The 23,407-nt window shown below is 31.5% G+C and overlaps 1 protein-coding gene across 1 annotated transcript in view; it reads right to left on the reverse strand.

Moving 5' to 3' along the window:
* The window catches only part of LOC133331716 (EH domain-binding protein 1), a gene marked incomplete at its 5' end in the record, with an annotated part of 33,489 nt that extends 10,385 nt beyond the window's left edge, over positions 1–23,104 (reverse strand). Inside the window, 4 exons of the mRNA XM_061540093.1 lie at positions 1,738–2,935; positions 10,464–10,663; positions 10,745–10,926; positions 22,897–23,104. Of these exons, the coding sequence (XP_061396077.1) occupies positions 1,738–2,935; positions 10,464–10,663; positions 10,745–10,926; positions 22,897–23,104 (1,788 nt within the window). The remainder of the gene's footprint in view (positions 1–1,737; positions 2,936–10,463; positions 10,664–10,744; positions 10,927–22,896) is intronic.
* Positions 23,105–23,407: the final 303 nt, after the last annotated feature.

A 23,407-nucleotide genomic window follows, 5' to 3' on the forward strand; every position in this document is an offset into this window, starting at 1 on the left:
TGTTATCCGAGGCATTCGGATAACTTCGAAATGTTACCCGAGGCATTCGGATAACTTCGAAATGTTATCCGAGGCATTCGGATAACTTCGAAATGTTATCCGAAACATTCGGATAACTTCGAAATGTTATCCGAAACATTCGGATAACTTCGAAATGTTATCCGAGGTATTCGGATAACTTCGAAATGTTATCCGAGACATTCGGATTACTTCGAAGTATTATCCGAGCCTCTCGGATAACCTACAAATGCTATCCGAGACATTCGGATAACATAGAAATATAATCTGATATATTCGGATAACATAAAAACCTTATCCGAGGCATTCGGTTAGCCTAGAAATGTTATCCGACCGCTCGGATAACCTTAAAATGTTATCCGAACCGACCGGATAACCTAGAAATTTTATCCGAGCAGCTCGGATAACCAAGAAATTTTATCCGAACCACTCGGATAACCTTAAAATATTCAGATAACCTAAAAATTACCAAAAACACCCTTCGGATAACTTAAAAATGCTATCCGAGACATTAGGAAAACCAAGAAATCTTGTCCTAGGCATGCGGATAACATAGAAATATTATCCGAACAACTCGTATAACATACAAATGTTATCAGGGCCACTCGGATAACTCCGAAATGTTATTCGCCATATCCGGATAACCTAGAAATTTTATCCAAGCAACTTGGATAACCAAGAAATTTTATTCGAGCCACTCGGATAACCTTAAAATATTCAGATAACCTAAAATTAGCCTAAAATACCCTACGGATAATCTAAAAATGCTATCCGAGACATTTGGATAACCAGGAAATCTTGTCCTAGGCATGCGGATAACCTACAAATGTTATCCAAGCCACTCGGATAACCTCGAAACGTTATTCGCCATATCCGGATAACCTAGAAATGTTATCCGAGCCATTCGGATAACTTAGAAATGTTAGCTGAGAAACGCTGATAACCTTTAAATCTTATTCGAGCCACTCGGATAACCTTTATATATTATCCGAACCACTCGGATTACTTTAACATGTTATCCGGACCACACGGATAACCTTAAAATGTTATCCGAACCACTCTGATAACCAGAAATGTTATCCGAGCATCTCGGATAACATTTAAATAATATTCGAAACATTCCGATAACCTTAAAATGTTATCCGACACATTCCCATAGCTTTAAAATATTATCCGACACCTTCGGATAACCTTAAAACGCTATCCGCAATATTCGGATAACCTTAAAATATTATTCGAACCACTGGGGTAGCCTTAAAATGTTATCCGAGCTACTCGGAAAACCTTAAAATGTTATCCGAGGCACTCGAATAACCTTAAAATATTTTCGGAAACATTCGGATAACCTAAAAATGTTTTCCGACAACTGCGCATAACCTTAAAATATTATCTGACTCCATAGGATAACCTTAAAATATTATCGGACACCTTCGGATAACCTTAAAATATTATCCGACACCTTCGGATAGTCATAAAACATTATCCGACACCTTCGGATATCCTTAAATTGTTACCCCTAATGTTCTGATAACCTTAAAATATTATCCGAACCATTCGGATAACCTTAAAATGTTATCCGAACAACCTATATATCTTATCCGAGGCATCCGCAAATTACAAAAACATTATCCTCTTTATCCACATAACCTAAAAGGACCTATTTTATCCAAATAAAATAAAAAAATATTATCCATAATCCGATAAAATCTCTCTACTTACATTAGGTTGGGTTCGAAATGGTGAATGATAGCACAAAAGGCCATGCCATTACGCCAACTGGTCGTGAGATTGGTAACCTTAACATTTGGATATTCTTTGGTAACTTCTTTGCACCATTCCAGCAAATCCTGCCCAGGGGTATTTTCCTTGAGAACGATTTTCTCCACAGGCTTCAGAGAATTATTGCCAATTCCGCCATTGCTAACGGATAGGTGGCCATTTGTTGAATTGGCGCCCGATGGCGGCTTGGAGGTAGTATTATTTTGAATACTACTGCTACTGTTGTTCGTAGAGGTGTTAACCGTGGTATTGGAGGTTGTGTTGTGGATGCCATTGTTAGAGGTGTTGTTGCTGTTGTTCGCTGTGGGTTCTATGGATTCATAGGATTTCTTTAAATTCAAAGGCTGCAACTCAGGACGTTTGTGATTTTCCGTTTTGAAAGAGGCCGATGAAATATCCAATTCATTGAGTTTGGCAGAGAAATTGTCCTTTGATTCATTGCTGGTGGATTGGGATTTGGTGGTGTCCTCTTTCTTTTCTTGCGAATCGGAAATTTTCAATTCCTCCTCCTTAGTAGTATCATCACCCCCCTCTGTGGCTGTTATGGTACTATCTGAGATTTTTGTTGATTCAGCAATACGATGACTGTCAAAGGACAACTCCAGGGTATCATCATCCTTGGTGGATTTTTGTTCCGTTTCTTTGGTTTCTTCCACCACCGAACCATTCTTCGTTAATGAGGAGGATGATTCTTTGTTCGCCTCCTCTTGAGATGACGATGTTGAGGTGGAGGAAAATTTCAATCCTTTTCGAGCAGGTTTAATGGGCTCCTCATTGGCCTTTTCCGTTGGCTTCTTTTGATCGAACACCTTGGCTATGGGCGTGGAGGTTACAATACGCATCAGCCTATTGGGTTCTTTCTTTGTTGATTTCTCCTCGCCGTTCAATATTTCCGTTTCACTATTAGGAACTGGTTCTCTGGATGATACCGATGATGTTGTGGGCAGTGTTCCGGCCGTGGCCGTTGGTGCCTGGCTAGCACTGGGTGTCTTCAGCGAATCCTCCATAAAATCACCATCATCCCCGGGTGGCGGTGTAAAGGGGGGCTGTTGCTGCTGCGGCTGTTTGTCTGATTCAAATTCAAAATTTAAATTATTAACTTCGGCCAATGGAGTTGGGTCTTCGGACAAAGAAGGTACTACGTTACGTTACGCACGCACACACACACAAATAACAACGACACAACATTTACAGGGTGGGTGGGGTGGTACATGGGGGTAGAGTACAGGACCAAGGGGGGAGTAATATAAAATTTTTGTAGTTCCATTTCGAGTATAACAGTTTACGAAAACAAAACATTTATACACACACAATAACAAAATGAGAGAGATAGGGGGCCGGGAGAGATACCGTTCAATTATTTTTTTTTATTGATTTTGATGTGTGTATGTATGTGTGTTTTTGGTTCATGATGTTTGTATCGAAAGTGAATGGGCCAAATTGTTTGTTTTTGTTATTGGATTTGATTTCGATTTTTTTTGTAGTTGTTGTTGGATTTTTTAATTTTTTTCGATATTTTTTGTTTGCGGAATAAAAGAAGAAAAAAAGAGTAGAGTAGAATATATATTTTTTACAATTAAAATTAAATTAATAACATATTTAACATTATTATTGGTTATATTGTATGAACTGATTACTAAATGATGCAATGGAATGGATGATGGAATGCATGATGATAGAATGGCAATAAGACAAGAAGCTAATGATGGACTACAGATATATATTTTTTAGACTACTAAAGACTAGACTAAAATTCTGAAAAAGGGATATAAATTTAAGAACAAATTGTGTCTTCCTTGGAGAGAGAAAGGGCCAAAGAGAGAGAGAGAGAGGAAAAAAGAACTAAAAAATAAATAAAAAAATTAATTTCAAAAATCCCAAAATTATTATGAGATCCATCATCTTAAGAAGGAGGGTATATTCACTCCGTATGCAACACCCCGAAATATTCACCGGAGAGACCCTATAAAGTCCACATATTCTTGATCGGAATTAACTTCTATGGCAATAGAGCTCACAATAATAAAGATAGAGCTTTGACAATTTTTGTACATACCACCATAAGCTGGAGGTTATATAAAATTAGTCATTCGGATTTTGCAACACCCCAAAAATTCACCGAAGATCCCACAGAGTACCTATATTCTAGATCGGAATTCACTTCTATGGCGATGAGGTCGTTTTTTCAAACGATTTGGCTAAACTTTGGTATTTTGAGATCTCATTAGGTAGCAAATAATCATACCACCATAAGCTGGAGGGTATATGAAATTTGTCATTCGGAAGTGGAACACTCCCCAAAATTCACCGAGGACCCCATAAGGTACAATAATATCTTGATCGGAATTAACTTCTATGACAATGGAGCCGGCAATATTTTAGATAGAGCTTTGAATTTTTGCACATACATTACTAATACAACTAGAATATTCAGGATTGAAAATGGTATATCTTGATCCACGTTTTGGTAAGGCTCCCGCATAAGCTAACCTCTAAAATTTCAATATTTTGGGGATTTTGAGCTCGTTTTTCTAACGATTTGGCTAAAATTTGGTATTTTGAGATCTCATTAGGTAGCAAATAATCATACCACCATTGTCATTACGTATGGAACACCCCAAAAAAAATTATCGAAGACCCCACAGAGTACCTATATTCTTGATCGGAATTAACTTCTATGACGATAGAGTCGGCAATATTTAAAATAGAGCTTCGAAATTTTACACATTCATTACTAATACTAATAGAATATTCAGGATTAAAAATGGGTTATATTGGTCCACGTTTTGACATAGCTCCCGCATAAGCTAACCTCTAAAATTTCAATATTTTGGGGATTTTGAGCGGGTTTTTCAAACGATTTGGCTAAAATTTGGTATTTTGAGATCTCATTACGTATCGAACACCCCAAAAAAATTTGCCGAAGACCCCACATTCTTGATCGGAAATAACTTCGATGGCAATAAAGCCGGCAATATTTAAAATAGAGCTTTGAAATTTTGCACATACATTACTAATACAACTAGAATATTCAGGATTGAAAATGAAATATATGGGTCCATGTTTTGATATAGCTCCCGCATAAGCTAACCTCTAAAAATTCAATATTTTGGGGATTTTGAGCTCGTTTTTCAAACGATTTGGCTAAACTGTGGTATTTTGAGATCTCATTAGGTAGCAAATAATCATACCACCATAAGCTGGAGGATATATAAAATTTGTCATTACGTATGGAACACCCCAAAAATTCACCGAAGATCCCACAGAGTACCTATATTCTAGATCGGAATTCACTTCTATGACGATGGAGCCGGCAATATTTTAGATAGAGCTTTGAATTTTTGTACATAAATTATTAATACTACTAGGATGCTCAGGATTGAAAATGAAATATATGGGTCCATGTTTTGATATAGGTCCCATATAAGCTAACCTCTAAAATTTCAATAATTTAGGGATTTTGAGCTCGTTTTTCAAACGATTTGGCTAAACCTTGGTATTTTGAGATCTCATTAGGTAGCAAAATTTTTCATTACGTATCGAACACCCCAAAAAAATTTACCGAAGACCCCACAGAGTTCCTATATTCTTGATCGGAATTAACTTCTATGACGATGGAGCCGGCAATATTTTAGATAGAGCTTTGAAATTTTGCACATAAATTACTAATACTAATAGAATATTCAGGATTAAAAATGGGTTATATTGGTTCATGTTTTGATATAGCTCCCGCATAAGCTAACCTCTAAAATTTCAATATTTTTGGGGATTTTGAGCTCGTTTTTCAAACGAATTGGCTAAAAATTGGTATTTTGAGATCTCATTAGGTAGCAAATAATCATACCACCATAAGCTGGAGGGTATATAAAATTTGTCATTACGTATAGAACACCCCCAAAAAATCTTCAAAAACCCCGATTCTTGATCGGAATTAACATATCTGACGATAGAGTCGGCAATATTTAAAATAGAGCCTTGAAATGACAGAGCTTTGACAATTTTTGTACATGCCAACATAAGCTGGAGGGTATATAAAATTTGTCATTACGTATGGAACACCAAGAAAAATTCACCCAAGACCCCGATAAAGTACAAATATTCTTGATCGGAATTAACTTCTCTGACGATGGAGCCGGCAATATTTTAGATAGAGCTTCGAAATTTTGCACATAAATTAATAATATTACTAGGATGCTTGAAAATGAAATATATTGGTCCACGTTTTGACATAGCTCCCGCATAAGCTAACCTCTAAAATTTCAATATTTTGGGGATTTTGAGCGTGTTTTTCAAACGATTTGGCTAAAATTTGGTATTTTGAGATCTCATTACGTAGCAAAATTTTTCATTACGTATCGAACACCCCAAAAAAATTTGCCGAAGACCCCACATTCTTGATCGGAAATAACTTCGATAACAATGGAGCCGGCAATATTTAAAATAGAGCTTTGAAATTTTGCACATACATTACTAATACTAATAGAATATTCAGGATAAAAAATAGATTATATTGGTCCACGTTTTGGTATAGCTCCCGCATAAGCTAACCTCTAAAATTTCAATATTTTGGGGATTTTGAGCCCGTTTCTCAAACGAATTGTCAAAACTTTGGTATTTTGAGATCTCATTAGGTAGCAAATAATCTCACTAAAAATTATCAATATCGGTTCAGGTTTTGATATAGCCTCCAGGGTACCCTGAAATTTCCACATTATGGGGATTTTGAGCTCGTTTTTCAGCCGAATTGGCTGTAATTTCATATTTTTGGTTCTCATTGGGTAGAAAATCTCCCTACTAAAAATGAACAATATTGGTCCAAATTTTGGTATAGCCCTCATAGAAGCTAACCTCCCAAATTGTGATATTTTGAGAATTTTGGGCACGTTATTTCAAACGATTTGGCTGTAATTTGGTATTTTGTATTCTCATTGAGTAGCCAATTTCACCACCAAAAACTAACAATATTAGTCCACGTTTTGATATAGCTCCCATATAACCGAACCCTCAAAATTTCGAAATTTTGGGCACAGTTTTCAATCGAATTGTGTGTAATTTGGTATTTTGGGTTCTCATTGTGTAGAATATCATCTCACCAAAAATTATTAATATCAGTCCACGTTTTGGTATAGCTCCCATATAACCGAACCCGCAAATTTCGATATTTTGGGGAGTTTGAGCAGGTTTTTTCAACCGAATTGACTGTAATTTGGTATTTCGGGTTCTTACCCAGTATCAAACCATCCTACCAAAAATTATCAATATTAACTCAGGTTTCGGGATTGGTCCCATATAACGGTACCCTCTAAATTTCGATATTATGGGGAATTTAGGTTAGGTTTTCAACGAAATTTGCTTTAATTTAATATTTTGGGTTCTCCTGCGGTTGCAAATATTCCTACCAAAAATTATCAGTATATGTGTATTTTTAGAATAGCCCCCGCATAACCGAACCTCCCTAAGTTCGATAATTTGAGGGGTTTGGGCACAGTTTTCTACCAAATTGTCTGTAATTTGGTATTTGGGGGTTCTCATTGGATAGCAAATCTTCCTATCAAAAATAATCAATAGTGTGTTGAGATTTGGGGTAACCCCCATATAACAGTACCTTCCGAATTTCGATATTGTGGAGAGTTCGAGTAGGTTTATCAACCGAATTGGCTGTAATTGGGGTATTTCGGGTTCTTACCCAATATCAAATCATCCTACCTACAATTATCCATATTGATCAAGGTTTCGGGGTCGGCCCCATATAAGGGTATTCCCTAATATTCGGCTGCAATTTGTTATTTTGGGTTTTCATTGTGTAGCATATCATCTCACCAAAAATTATTAATATCGGTCCAGGTTTTGGTATAGTCCCCATATAGCCTAATCCCGGAAATTTCAATATTATGGGATATTTGGGTATAGTTTTCAACCACATTTGCTATAATTTAATATTTTAAAATATTCCTATCAAAAATTATCAGTATAGGTGCATTTTTAGAAAAGCCCCCACATAACCAAACCTTCCTTCATATAAGCGAACCTCCCTAAGTTCGATATTTTGGGGAGTTAGGCACAGTTATCAGTCGAATCGGCTATAATTTGGTATTTTGGATCCTCCTTGGATAACAAATCTCCGTATCCAATTTGATCAATATTGCTCCATTGTTTGGCTGTAATTTGGGATTTAAGGTTCTCATGGGGTAGTAAATCTCCCCACCAAAAATTATTAATATTGGTCCACGTTTTGGTATATCTCCCACATAACCGAACCCTCCCGAATTTCGATATTTTGAGGAGTTTGAGTAGGGGTTTCAACAAAATTGGATGTAATTTGGTATTTCGGGTTCTTACCCAATATAAAATCACTCAACCAAAAATTATCCATATCGACTCAGGTTTCGGTGTAGGCCCCATATAACGGTACCCTCTAAATTTCGATATTATGGGGAGTTTGGGAACAGTTTTCAGCCGAATTGGCAGTAATTTGATATTTTGGGTTCTCATAGAGTAGCAAATCTTCCTAACAATAATTATAAATATTGACTTAAGATTCGGGGTAGCCCCCATATAAGGGTACCCTTAAATTTGCGGAATTTCGGGGTTTGAGCAGTGTTTTGAACCGAATTGGCTGTAATTTGGTATTTTGGGTTCTCATAGGGTAGCAAATCTTCCTTCCAAAAATTATCAGAATATGTCCATTTATTATGGTAGCCCCCATATAACAGTACCTCCCAAATTTCGATATTTTGTTGAGTTTGAGCAAAATTTTCAAACAAATTTGTTGAAATTTGATATTTTTGATTTTCATTGGATAACAAATCACCCTACCAAAAAATAATCAATATTGGTCCACTTTTTATGATAACCCCCATATAACCGAACCTTCCAAATTTCGATATTTTGAGGGGTTTGGGCACATTTTTCAAACGAATTGGCTGTATTTTGGTATTTTGGTTTCTCATAGGATAGCGAGCGAACCTACAATTAGGGTACCTACCAAAAATCAATATTGGTCTAATTTTTGGTATAGACCCCATATAACCGAACCTTCCTATCTTCAATATTTTGGGGAGTTTGTTTACATTTTTCAACCTAATTAGCAAATCTTCCTACCCAAAAATGATCAATATTGACTCTAGATTTGAGGTAGCCCCCATGTGACGGTACATCCCAATATTCGGTATTATGGGGATTTCGAGAATATTTTTCAACCAAATTGGTTGAAATTTGATATTTTGGCTTGTCATTGCGCTACCAACATTCCGTAGGTTCTCAATTTTTTTCGGAATTTTTTGTTTTTATTTTTTTTTTTTTAATTTTATTCAAAAAATATTGTTTTAATTTTTTTGTAACATTTTTTTCGGAATTTATTGATTCTTAAAAAAACATTTTTTTAAAGATTTTAATATTTTTGTTTAATTTTTTTTTTTTTTTTTTGGAATTTATTGTTTTTTTTCAAAAAATATTTTTTTAAAAATTTTAATATATTTTTAAAAAAATATTTTTTTAATTTGTTTTAAATATTTGTTTTTTAATTTTTTTATATAAAAAAATAAAAAAAAATATTTTTTTTTTTAAATAATACAAATTTAATTTTTTTTTAATTTTCAAAAAATATTTTTTTAATTTTTTTTTGTAATATTTTTTTGGGAATTTATTGGTTTAAAAAAAAAAATTAAAGATTTTAATATTTTTTTTCAAAAATATTTTTTTAAATATTTTTTTTTTTTTTTGTAATTTGTTTTTTAATTTTTTATATAAAAAAATAAAATAATGTTGAAATGTGATGATTTTGGCCTTGTCATTGGGCTACCAACATTCTGTAGGTTCTGGGATTTTTTTCGGAATTTTTTGTTTTTATTTATTTTTTTTAATTTTATTCAAAAAATATTGTTTTAATTTTTTTGTAAATTTTTTTCGGAATTCATTGATTTTTAAAAAAAAAATATTTTTTTAAAGATTTTAATATTTTTGTTTATTTTTTTTTTCAAAAAATATGTTTTTAAAGATTTTAATATATTTTTCAAAAAATATTTTTTTTAATATTTTTTAATTTGTTTTAAATATTTGTTTTTTATTTTTTTTATATAAAAAAATAAAAAAAAATACTTTTTTTAAATAATAAAAATTTAATTTTTTTTTTTTAATTTTCAAAAAATATTTTTTTAATTTTTTTGTAATTTTTTTTTTGAGAATTTATTGTTTTGTTTTTTAAATATATATATTTTTTAAAGATTTTAATATTTTTATCAAAAATATTTTTTTTAATATTTTTTTTTAATTTGTTTTAAATATTTATTTTTAAATTTTTTATATAAAAAAATAAAAAATGAAATAAAAAAATATTTTTTTTTAAATAATAAAAATCTCTCTTTTTCACCCCTTTCCCCCAAAGAAGACACAATTTTATTTCTAATCTAAAAAAATATCTAAATTTTTTTCTCTAAAAAATTTTAAAAAATATTTTATATATAATATTTACTATATAATATTTACTATATATTATCTATATAAAATATTTATAAACAAAACTACAAATATCGGAACAATGAGATGGTTATGATGACAATGACGATGTGAAAACGAACAAAAAACGAAACAATGAACGAACATAACGAATATATGACGACAACAACAAAAGAGAGCGAGCGAGTAACCTCTCTGCAACCACAACTTACCACTCAATGGCGTCGGTAGATCCATGCAACCATTCAGACTGGTTGTCATTTGTTCCAGTTGCTGTGTGAAATCGAACAAATGATCCGAGATGTCGGCAGAATTTTCCAAATCGGGAATATCCTCCAAATCATCGAGAGGGGCAACATCACAGTTGTTATTCACCGACATCAGAGAGACAACACTTTGCATGTCTTCATCGCTGAGAATAAAGAGGAGGAGGATATTAATTTATTACATGAGGAAAAAGGTATGGGGGGGGGTTTGAATCTATAAAACTTACGTGGCTTTACCCTCCCTTAGGAACACACAGCTGATGGTTAATTCCAATTCCGCCGAGGTCACTTTACGTGATACCGGCTTGAGGCTTAGGGTGAAACTTTGTTGGGTCGATTCGATACTGGCATATTTGCGCATGTTGATGTTGGCATTGGCCAGGACACGTTTTTTACCCAGTGGAGTTATCTGGAAAGGAAAAGAGAGGGGAAGGATATTAGAAAAAATCGAAGAAACTAAATTTAAATATTTTTCCAATAAAAAAGAAGGAAATTTCAAGGCACCACCTCCCATTGTCATGTCCGCCTTAAAATGAAATTTTCCTTTTTAAATGCAAACTATTTTTACAATCCAGTTTCCACACACCAATCTCCTGCTATGAAAAAATCATAAATCGAAAAATGCTTTCATTTTCATTTAAAGAAAATTTATATGAGCATTTTTCTTTCTCTAAGTCAAAACGTGCCAAGTGTCGATGAGATTTTTTCTTCTGCAGTTTTCTTTCAGATGTGGTGTAGGTGGTGTCTGCTGCAAAATGTCTTTAAAGCATCCATACATCAGGCACATCATAGCGCCGCTGCATGGAAACATTTAAATGGTTTTTATATGCAAATCAGGTCCCACAGCCACCACCGACTAACTGGTCGGTCGGTCGGTTGGTGGTGGTGGTGACAGATGAAAAATTAACTCAACTAAAAATTGAAAATTGCAGAGCAAAAAAAATAGCACTTTAATAATCACTTGAAAGGAAAATTTAACCACGGGATTTTCAATGAACATGTCAAGGAAATCAATTTTCGTGAAAAATTGAAAAAGGGGATTTAAAAAAAGAAAACAAATATGGAAGAAACAAATTTGGTTGAGTGAAAAATTTTTTTTTTTAAAAAAATTGCAAATTTATTTGTTTTCTAAAAAAACCTTTTTTTTATACTTAAAGAAAAAAAATTCGACCAAATTTTTGGGCCAAAAAAATTCGAGCAATTTTTTTAAGCCTTCTTTTTATATTTAAAAAAATTTCGACCATATTTTTGGGCCAAAAAAATTTGGTTGAGTGAAAAAAAAAGTTAAAAAAATTGATTGCAAATTTATTTGTTTTTCTAAAAAAAAGTCTTCTTTTTATACATCAAAAAAATTTTTCGAACAAAATTTTTGGGCCAAAAAAAAAAATCGACCAATTTTTTTTTCTTTTTTGTGGTTACAAAAATGATTGCAAATTTATTTGTTTTTCTAAAAAAGGCTTCTTTTTATACATCCAAAAATTTTTTCGAACAAAATTTTTGGGCCAAAAAAAATTCGACCAATTTTTTAAAACGCTTTCTTTTTATACTTAAAAAAATTTCGACCAAATTTTTGAGCCAAAAAAATTTGCTTGAGTGAAAAAAAAAATTTAAAAAATGATTGCAAATTTATTTGTTTTTCTAAAAAAAAGTCTTCTTTTTATACATCAAAAAATTTTTTCGACCAAAATTTTTTGGGCCAAAAAAAAAAAATTTGACCATTTTTTTTTTATAAAAACCAAGTACATAAAAAATGAATTTTGTTTTAAATAATTATGTTTATGCATACTTCAAACAAAAAAACTACCAAAAAACGGCCAATTTATTTTTGGCAAAAAAAAACTACAAATTCTTTGAAAAATAAAAAATTATAAATTTGAAGAAAAAAAAATCAACCAAGAGAAATTTTGACTAACTTTAAAAAATTTTTTGTTTTTTGACCAAATTTTTGGGCCAAAAAAATTTGGTTGAGTTAAAAAAAAATGATTGCAAATTTATTTGTTTTTCTAAAAAAAAGTCTTCTTTTTATACATCAAAAATTTTTTTCGACCAAAATTTTTGGACCAAAAAAAATTCGAACACTTGTTTTTTTTTTGTTTTTTTAAAAAAAAAACCTTTTATACTTAAAAAAAAATTCTACCAGATTTTTGGACCAAAAAAAATTCGACCAAAAAAATTTGGTTGAGTGAAAAAAAATTAAAAAAAAATGATTGCAAATTTATTTGTTTTTCTAAAAAAGTCTTCTTTTTATACATTAAAATTTTTTTTCGATCAAAATGTTTGGGCCAAAAAAAAAAATTCGACCAATTTTTTTTATATAAAAACCAAGTACATAAGAAATGAATTTTGTTTTAAATAATTATGTTTATGCATAATTCAAACAAAAAAAACTACAAAAAACGGCCAATTTATTTTTGGTAAAAAAAAATCTACCAATTTTTTGAAAAATAAACAATTATAAATTTGAAGAAGAAAATCAACCAAGAGAAATTTTGACTAACTTTAAAATTTTTTTTTTGTTTTTTTGACCAAATTTTTGGGCCAAAAAAATTACGACCACATGTTTGGGCCAAAAACTTTCGACCAAAAAAATTTGGTTGAGTGAAAATAAAAATTAAATGATTGCAAATTTATTTGTTTTCCTAAAAAAAGTCTTCTTTTTACACATCAAAACTTTTTTTCGACCAAAATTTTTGGGCCAAGAAAAAAATTCGACCAATTTTTTTTATATAAAAACCAAGTACATAAAAAATGAATTTTGTTTTAAATAATTATGTTTATGCACAATTCAAACAAAAAAAACTACAAAAAACGGCCAATTTATTTCTGGTCAAAAAAATCTACCAATTTTTTGAAAAATAAAAAATTATAAATTTGAAGAAAAAAATCAACCAAGAGAAATGTTGACTTTAAAATTTTTTTTTTTTTGTTTTTTAACCAAATTTTTGGGCCAAAGAAATTTCGACCAAATTTTTGGGCCAAAAAAATGTCGCCTAAAAAAATTGGTTGAGTGAAAAAAATGATTGCAAATTTATTTGTTTTTCTAAAAAAAAGTCTTCTTTTTATACATCAAAAATTTTTTTCGAACAAAATTGTTGGGCCAAAAATAAAATTCGACCAATTTTTTTTTTTGTATAAAAACCATGTACATAAAAAATCAATTTTGTTTTAAATAATTATGTTTATGCATAATTCAAACAAAAAAGTACCAAAAACGGCAAATTTATTTTTGGTCAAAAAAAATCTACCAATTTTTTGAAAAATAAAAAATTATAAATTTGAAGAAAAAAAAATCAACCAAGAAAAATTTTGACTAACTTTAAAAATTTTTTTATTTTTTGACCAAATTTTTGGGCCCAAAAAAAAATTGACCAAATTTTTGGGCCCAAAAAAAATGACCAAATTTTTGGGCCAAACAAATTTCGACCAAAAAAATTTGGTTGAGTGAAAAAAAAATTAAAAAAAATGATTGCAAATTTATTTGCTTTTCTAAAAAAAAAATGTCGACCAAAATTTTTGAGCCAAGAAAAACATTCGACCATTTTTTAAAAAAAAACAAGTACCTAAAAAATCAATTTTGTTTTAAATAATTATCTTTATGTATAATTAAAACAAAAAAACTACAAAAAAACGGCCAATTTATTTTTGGTGAAAAAAATCTACCAATTTTTTGAAAAAAAATATAAAATTTAAAGAAAAAATCCAAAAATGTTGTATTTTCAAACTGCTAAATACCAACATTTTTGAAAGTCTTTAAAAAAACCGACCAAATTTTCGTTGGGCAAGAAAAATTTTGAAATTTAAAAAAAATCCTTTTTTTTCTTATTAATTGTGGTCGTTCAATCAAAAAAAAAAAAATATATCAAAAAACTTTACCAATTTATTTTTGGTTAAAAAAATGGACCAATTTTATTCAAACAAAAAAAAATAAAATTTTTACCAAAAAAATTCCATTTTGTCAAAATACTTTATATTTTAATTTTTCTCTTTTTTGTATATCAAAAAATATTTCGACCATTTTTTTTTTTGGGAAGAAAAAAAAATCAACCAAGAGAAATTTTGACTAACTTTAATTTTTTTTTTTTACCAAATTTTTGGGCCAAAAAAATTTCAACCAAATTTTTGGGCCAAAAAAATTTCAACCAAATTTTTGGGCCAAAAAAAATTTCAACCAAAAAAATTTGGTTGAAACTATTGCCAATTTATTTGTTTTTCAAAAAAAAATGTCTTCTTTTTATACATCCAAAAAATTTGCCGATCGAAATTTTTGGGCCAAAAAAATTCGACTATTACAGCCTGTTTTTGTAAAATTCTAAACGAACGAATTCGAGTGACTTACGACCAAACTCCTTGGTTTTGAAAAATATTTTTGTTTTGAATCAAAAAATATTTGTTTACATAAACAAAGGTTTGGTCGTAAGTCACTCGAATTCGTTCGTTTAGAATTTTACAAAAACAGGCTGTTAGTTTTTTTTCTTTTGAAAAACCGAGTTCATAAAATATCAATTTTGTTTTAAATAATTATTTTTATGTATAATTAAAACAAAAAAACTACAAAAAAACCCGGCCAATTTATTTTTGGTGAAAAAAATCTACCAATTTTTTGAAAAAAAAAATATATATATATAAAATTTAAAGAAAAAATCCGAAAATGTTGTATTTTCAAATTGCTAAATACCAAGATTTTTGAAAGGCTTTTCAAAAAAAAAAATCGACCAAATTTTCGTTGGGCAAGAAAAATATTGAAATTTAATTTTTTTTTTTTGATTAATTGTGGTGGTATCAAAAAACTTTACCAATTTACTTTTGGTTAAAAGAATGACCAATTTTTTTCAAACAAAAAAATTAAAATTTTTACCAAAAAATTTCCATTTTCTCAAAATACCTCATATAGGAGGTGATGCAAATGTGGTATACCCATTTGTTTTTAGATTGCCAAATTTTTATTTTTTATCCGATTAAATTGAAATTTTGCACTTAACATGCTACATGTGTTGTCTTTCCATGTATCAATTTGAAAATAGTATTATTCTAACAATTTAAGAGATATTTGAGAAAATATTAGAAATTCCATAAAAAGCGATTTTAAAAAAAGTGCAGGTAATGTGGTATACCACATGATGTTAATGTGGTATAGTATAATGTTCACTTCCAATTGATATCTTATATAGTTTATTGTTTTTAATGAATGCGAATTAGCTCGAGATTTATGTCTGTTAAGATTTTTAACGGATACGTTGAGTGGAACTTAAATTTTTATTATATAATAATGTCTACACATGTCAATATTTAATTTTTGTATGGAGAAGTTGTTAAAACTCATAGCCTTTGTTTTTCATCCTTGTGGTTCATGGTAGACTCTCATAGAGTACAAATGTTTCACATATTAATGAGATTTTGTCTAGTGCTGGTCTTTTTTCATGCAGAATCAAGGTATACCACATTACCTACACTTGTGTTTACTGAAGAAATGTTAGTTTTTTTTTCCAAATTGGTGATTATGTGGTGCAATCGCGCATATTATTTGATTTTTAGTTCATACTGATTATTTTAATGCTTTAGTAATAACGATTAAAGTACATCCGTAAAACAAAATATTATTTTTAAACTTCAACCGAAAAAAAGTCAATTTCATGAAGAATTTAATTTTGGGTCTGATTCTCACCGTGATTTAAATAAATTAAACAGGTCATTGCTATCTTATTTTTTTGAGAACAGCAAACTATAGAACATGTTTTAGTTATTCTAAAATTTTCAGTTTACAAAAAAAGTGACTATACCACATTACCAACCTATACCACATTTACATCACTTCCACTATTTTAATTTTTCTCTTTTTGGTATATGAAAAAATATTTCGACCATTTTTTATTTTTTGGGCCTGAAAAATTTTGACCAATTTAAAAAAAAAGAAAATGATAATTATGGTCATTTTATCCAAAAAAAAAGATCAATTTATTTTTGATCGAAAAAAAATTCGACCAATTCCACCAAAAAAAAGTTAAAAAGAAATATTTTTGTTCTAAAAAATTACCAATTTTTCAAACTAATCCATTCTTTAATTTTCACCACACTGTGGTACAGGGTATTATGTCTTTGTGCATATGTTTGTAATAGGCAAAAGGAAACGAGATAGACCCATGGTTCCTCTTGAGAATATACATAGAATCACGTTTTAAATCGATTCATGCATGTCCGTCCGTCTGTCTGTCCATGTTAACTTGTAAACAAAGTACAGGTCGCATTTATGATCCGAATTGGATGAAATTTGGCATAGGTCAATTATTTGGCATAAGGACGAACCAAATTGGGAAAAATTGGTTCAGATTTCGATATAGCTCCCATATACATTTTCGACCGATTTAAGGTAAATGGTGCATCAAAGTCCCCATATATCTTTCGATTTGCACGAAATTTAGTACAGCGCACTTAATGAAGTCTAGAATGATGTGTGTTAAATTTCGTGAAAATCGCTTAGATATAGCTCCCATATATATTTTCATCCGAATTAAGGTAAATGGTGCACCAAAGTCCCTAAATATCTTTCGATTTGCACGAAATTTGGCATAGCGTACTGAATTAAGTCTAGAGTGATGTGTGCTAAGATTCCTGAGAATCGGTTCAGATTTAGATATAGCCCCCATATATATTTTCGTCTGATTTAAGGTAAATGGTGCACCAAAGTTCCTATATATCTTTCGATTTCCACGAAATTTGGCACAGCCTAATGAATTAGGTCTAGAATGATGTGTGTTAAGTTTCCTGAAATCGGTTCAGATTTAGATATAGCTTCTATATCTGACCAAATGAAAAAATTAGTATCGGTTGCAGAATGACATGTTTATGGATCCAATTTCATTTTACTGGTCCTTTAAAAATGCGACGTCTGTTAGGAGTCATCTGTTGAATATACCAAAAGTGGTGAAGGGTATCATATAGTCGTCCCCGTCCGACTTTACTACTTTATTCACTGTTTTTTTATAATAATTGGTCCAATTTTGTTTTATAAAAAAACTAGCATATGCCCGCTACTTCGTTAGCGAATGTGGGTAATATTTAAACATTTATTAACATATTATTTTAATTTCACAGAAAACTGCATATGCCAGACAAAACTAAACAATCCACACATTAATATCGCCCATAAATTGAATTTCAGAACCATTTAGTACCAAATTTCATGATTCGAGCTCTAAAGGTTCACACAAATCAATTTTGATCAAATTTAGTTCCATTTAGCACACATTATTCCCATAAGTACCCTCCTCAACCAGCCAACAAAACTTAATGCATACCCCGATCCTACACAATGACTACAAATTCAAGTTTCAGGATTTCAACTATATCGGTTCACTCACGATTCAAATTGTACCAAATTTAGTACACAGTAGTACCAATTTCCAAAAAATTCTACATACCACAATCCTAACCCCACACTGATCCTAAATCCAAGTTTCAGGATTCCATCTCTATCGGTTCACCCACAATTCAAATTGTACCAAATTGAGTGCATAATTGTACCAATTTCCAAAACTTCCTACATACCCCAATTCTACACCTCCACAGTGATCCTAAATCCAAGATTCACAGTAGTACAAATTTCCAAAACTCCCTACATACCCCAATTCTAAACCCCAACAGTGATCATAATTCCAAGTTTCAGGATTTCAACTCTATCGGTCCACATACAAATCAATTTGAACCAAATTTAGTACACAGTAGTACCAATTTCCAAAAAATTCTACATACCACAATCCTAACCCCACACTGATCCTAAATCCAAGTTTCAGGATTCCATCTCTATCGGTTCACCCACAATTCAAATTGTACCAAATTGAGTGCATAATTGTACCAATTTCCAAAACTTCCTACATACCCCAATTCTACACCTCCACAGTGATCCTAAATCAAAATTTCATAATTCCAACTCTATAGCTTCACACAATTTAAATTGTACTAAATTTAGTACACATTAGTACCAATTTCCAAAACTTCCTACATACCCCAATCCTACACCCCCATAGTGATCCTAATCCCAAGTTTCAGGATTCCATCTCTATCGGTTCACCCACAATTCAAATCGTACCAAATTTGGTACAAATTAGTATTTATTTTTTTTAACTTCCTACACATCTCGATTTTACACCCCAACAGTGATCCTGACTCCAGTTTTCATGATTCTAGCTCTATTGGTTCGCCTAAAATTCAAATTGTAACAAATTTAGTACCATTTAGTACCTATAAGTATTAATTTCTTAAACTGAATCTTGACCCCCAATCCTACACCCCAACCGTGATCCTGACTCCAAATTTCATTGGTTCACCCTAATCCAAATTGTACCATTTATAGTACGATTTAGTACTTTTCGTACACATAAGTAAAAAAATTCCAAAACTACGTACATATCCCAATTCGTACACTTTGACGGTAATGTTACTTTCAAGTTTCAGAATTCCAGCTCGATTTGTACCTCCAAATTAAATTTGTACCAAATATAGTACCATATAGTACTTTTCGTACACATGAATACATGCTTCCAAAGCCAGCTGCTTATATCGACCCTACTTCTCAAATGTAATTTGCATTCCAAATTTCAAGCTTTTAGCTCAATCCATTCACATGATACGAAATTGTACCAAATTTAGTACATTTCAGTACTTTTCGGGTACTTATAGTTCGAATTTCCAAAAAAAAAAAAAAAAACCTTTTGCTACATCTATTCTATACTCCATCAGTGACCCTCAATCGTAATTTCAGAGTTTGCCAAATACAAATGGTATCATATTTAGTACACTTTAGTACTTTTTGTACCGTTCTAGTACGAATTTCCAAAAACCAAGCCCTATCTGTCACCTTTGGACCAAGAGTGACCCTCACCTAAAATTGTTTAATTTTTTTCATATAAAATATAGTCGATTTTTTTTAAATAAAGGAACTGGTCTTCTAAATGAGGACTTAATTGAATTTTCCCCCAATCAAACCACTGTTCACATACTGATGCCTGTGTATGTGCCTATGTGTGTGTGTGCAATTTAGTTTTTCTTTAATGTAAATTAAATAAAAAACACAAAAAGTGAGTGGCGGACATGCCAAAATTAATAAAACGAAAAAATGTAGGCGTCAAATTTATAGTCATTTTACACCGACATCAGGGGTCTGGATGATGGTGCAGCAGTTCCGTTCAGTTTAGTCCAGTGCAGAGACAGTCAGTGTAGCTGGTGTCTGCCTAAGTGCCTGTCTGTCCAGTGTTTGGGGGGTAATTCAATTAAAAAGCGACTTCATTGAAAACAAAAAATAAGGCATTTCCACAAATTATAGAAATTCCGCGAATAAAAATGAAGAAGAAGAACGGAATAAATTATTCGCAGAAATCTTTGCTGAGCGAAAAAACCCCCAACACAACAAGAAGAAAAATTTCGATAACCAAAGTTCAAGGGGAAGGAAATTGTTAAAAATACATAAAAAATAATAACAAGTACTTGTAAGAAGAAGAAAATAATATCAATAACAACTACATTGTTGTTGTGGTTGGAAGACACTCACACACATACAAACACACAGTGAGGCGATACTTATCGTGGCTCCACCAAGGCCACCATATATAATGAGGTTGTTGTTATTATTTTCGTCGTTGTCGATACCCCAAGAGAAGGTATTCAATTTCGTCCTTTAATGTTGACGGAAAAAACAACAATAACAAAAATTATAAATTGAGGAAAGGGGGTGTTGAGAGGGGTACCAATCGAAAAAATAACAATTGTTTTCGTGTTAGAAACCATTAGAAAAATTTTATATCGTTGGTGGTTTTTGTGGTCAGTTTCGGTTTTTTTTCGTTACAAGGAGGGGGTTTTTGATTGGGGTATGGAGGAGGGTGTGGGTTGAGATTGGGGAAAATATATTTTTGTTTCAAACCACATCGATACCACTCCGCTCATTTTAGTTGTTGTTTTAAATGAAATATAATCCTACATCTAAAAACACACCATAAAGGTCAGTCGTCATTAGAAATGTTGTTAGAGGTTGGAGGGGGGGTTATAAAAACAACAAAAACAAAATCGTCGAAAATTAAAATTAATCACAAAATATTTTTATATGAAGAGATTGATTTGATTTTTTTTTTTTTTCAAATAGAAAAAAATACGTGAAATTTTTTATTGAAAAAAATTGTCGACTAATTTTTTAATCGAAAAAATTTTAATTAAACAAATCCTCAAATTAAAAAAAAAAAAAAAAAAACTTCGCCAAAAATTTTTATTTTTGTAAAAAAAAAACTTGTCGAAATTTTATATGTATGGGAGATAGACTAAATTAAGTGCGCTGGTCCAAATTTCGATACATAAGGACTTTGGTACAAAAATATATGGGACCTATATCTAAATCTGAACCGATTTTCGCGAAACTTAGCACACATTACCTCAGACTCAATTCAGTACGCTGTGCCAAATTTCATGGAAATCAAAAGATATATAGGGTCTTTGGTACACCACATACATAAAATCGGACGAAGATATATATGGGAGCTATATCTAAATCTGAACCGATTTTCACGAAACTTAGCACACATCATTCTATATCCAATTCAGTACGCTGTGCCAAATTTCATGAAAATCGTAAAATATATAGGAACTTTGGTGCACCATTTACTTAAAATCGGACGAAAATATATATGGGAACTATATCTAAATCTGAACCGATTTTCACGAAACTCAACACACATCATTCTAGACTTCATTCAGTACACTGTGCCAAATTTCGTGCAAATCGAATGATATTTAAGGACTTTGGTGCACCATTTACATAAAATCGGACGAAACTATATATGGGAGCTACATCTAAATCTGAACCGATTTTCATGAAACTTAGCACACATCATTCTAGACCCAATTCAGTACACTATGTCAAATTTCGTGCAAATCGAAAGATATACAGGGACTTTGGTGCACCATTTACATAAAATCGGACGAAACTATATATGGGAGCTATATCTAAATCTGAACTGATTTTCATGAAACTCAGCACACATCATTCTGGGCCTAATTCATTACGATTTGCCAAATTTCGGAAGATTCGGAAGATATATAGGGACTTTTTACATTAAATCGGACGAATATATATATGGGAGCTATATCTGAATCTGAACCGATTTTTCCCAATTTCAATAGGGTTCGTCCTTGGGCCAAATAAGTGACATATGCCAAATTTCATTCAAATCGGGTTATAAATGCGACCTGTACTTTGTTCACAAAAATACATGGACGGACGGACGGACAGACGGACGGACGGACAGACGGACATGCGTAAATCGACTCAGAAAGTGATTCTATGCTTATTCTCAAAAGGAACCATGTGTCTATCTCGTTTCCTTTTGCCTGTTACAAACATATGCACAAAGACATAATACCCTGTACCACAGTGTGGTGAAGGGTATAAAAACTTCGTCAAAAATTTTTATTTTTGTAAAAAAAAAAACTTGTCGAAATTTTATATGTATGGGAGATAGACTAAATTAAGTGCGCTGGTCCAAATTTCGATACATAAGGACTTTGGTACAAAAATATATATGGGACCTATATCAAAATCTGAACCGATTTTCACGAAACTCGGCACACATCATTCTAGATCCAATTCAGTGCGCTGTGCCAAATTTCGTGCAATTCGAAAAATTTATATGAACATTGGTGCATCATTTACTTAAAATCGGACAAAAATGTATATGGGAGCTATATCTAAGTCAGAACCGATTTTCGCGAAACTTAGCACACATAATTTTAGACCCAATTCAGTACGCTGTGCCAAATTTCGTGCAAATCGAAAGATATACAGGGACTTTGGTAAACCATTTACTTAAAATCGGACAAAAATGTATATGGGAGCTATATCTAAATCTTAACTGATTTTAACAAAACTTTGCAGACATCAGTCTGCACCTAATTCAGTACTCTGTGCAAAATTTTATTACAATCGGACAAATATTGGGAGTTGGGTTTATCATTCACAAAAAATCGGACGAAACTATATATGGGAGCTATATCTAAATCTGAACCGATTTTCTCCAAGTTCAATACGGTTCGTCCTTGGGCCAAATAAGTGAACTGTGCCAAATTTCATCCAAATCGGATCGAAATTTATTATTAATTTTTTTTTTGGTATTTATTTATTTATTTTTTTATTTATTATTATTTTTTTTTATTTTTTGAAAAAATCGAATTTCATCAATTTTTTTATAGGAAAAAATCGTCGAATTTTTTTTGACAAATTCGTCGAAATGTTAAGAAAAAGTTAAAATTCCCGATAGATTTTGTTCATGTTTGAATTCGTTTGTGGAGATTATAAAAAGTTCGTCCTTTGCGAACTTTTAACTACATTTCTCATTGTACTTACATCCTCTATAACGAAAGTCCAATCCTTATCCTCCAGTTCATGGGTACGCGGATCTTTGAACAGTGTCACGGTGATGGCATGATTATCGGGAACAGGCCATGTAACATTGCCGACCAGCGGATTCATCATATCCGGCTCCCAGGGCAGTGGAGCGGAGGCAACACGACGTGAACGCCGGGTCCAGACAACGGAGAGGTTTGAAGGGCGCCTAGAAAAAAAAATAGATAACAATTTAATTAAAGTTATAAAACAAATGTAATTTCCAAAAAATCCACGCCTTATATGAGTCCCTAAAAAAATTATTTAAAAAATCCACGCCTTATATGGGTCCCTAAAAAAATTATTTAAAAAATCCACGCCTTATATGGGTCCCTAACAAAATTATTTAAAAAATCCACGCCTTATATGGGTCCCTAAAAAAATTATTTTAAAAATCCACGCCTTATATGGGTCCCTAAAAAAATTATTTAAAAAATCCACGCCTTATATGGGTCTTTAAAAAAAATTATTT

This window comes from Musca vetustissima, unplaced genomic scaffold (genome assembly GCF_032173495.1).
Source record: "Musca vetustissima isolate MV318-11 ecotype Yass unplaced genomic scaffold, APGP_CSIRO_Mvet_v1 utg83285, whole genome shotgun sequence".
Taxonomy (NCBI): Eukaryota; Metazoa; Arthropoda; class Insecta; order Diptera; family Muscidae; genus Musca; species Musca vetustissima.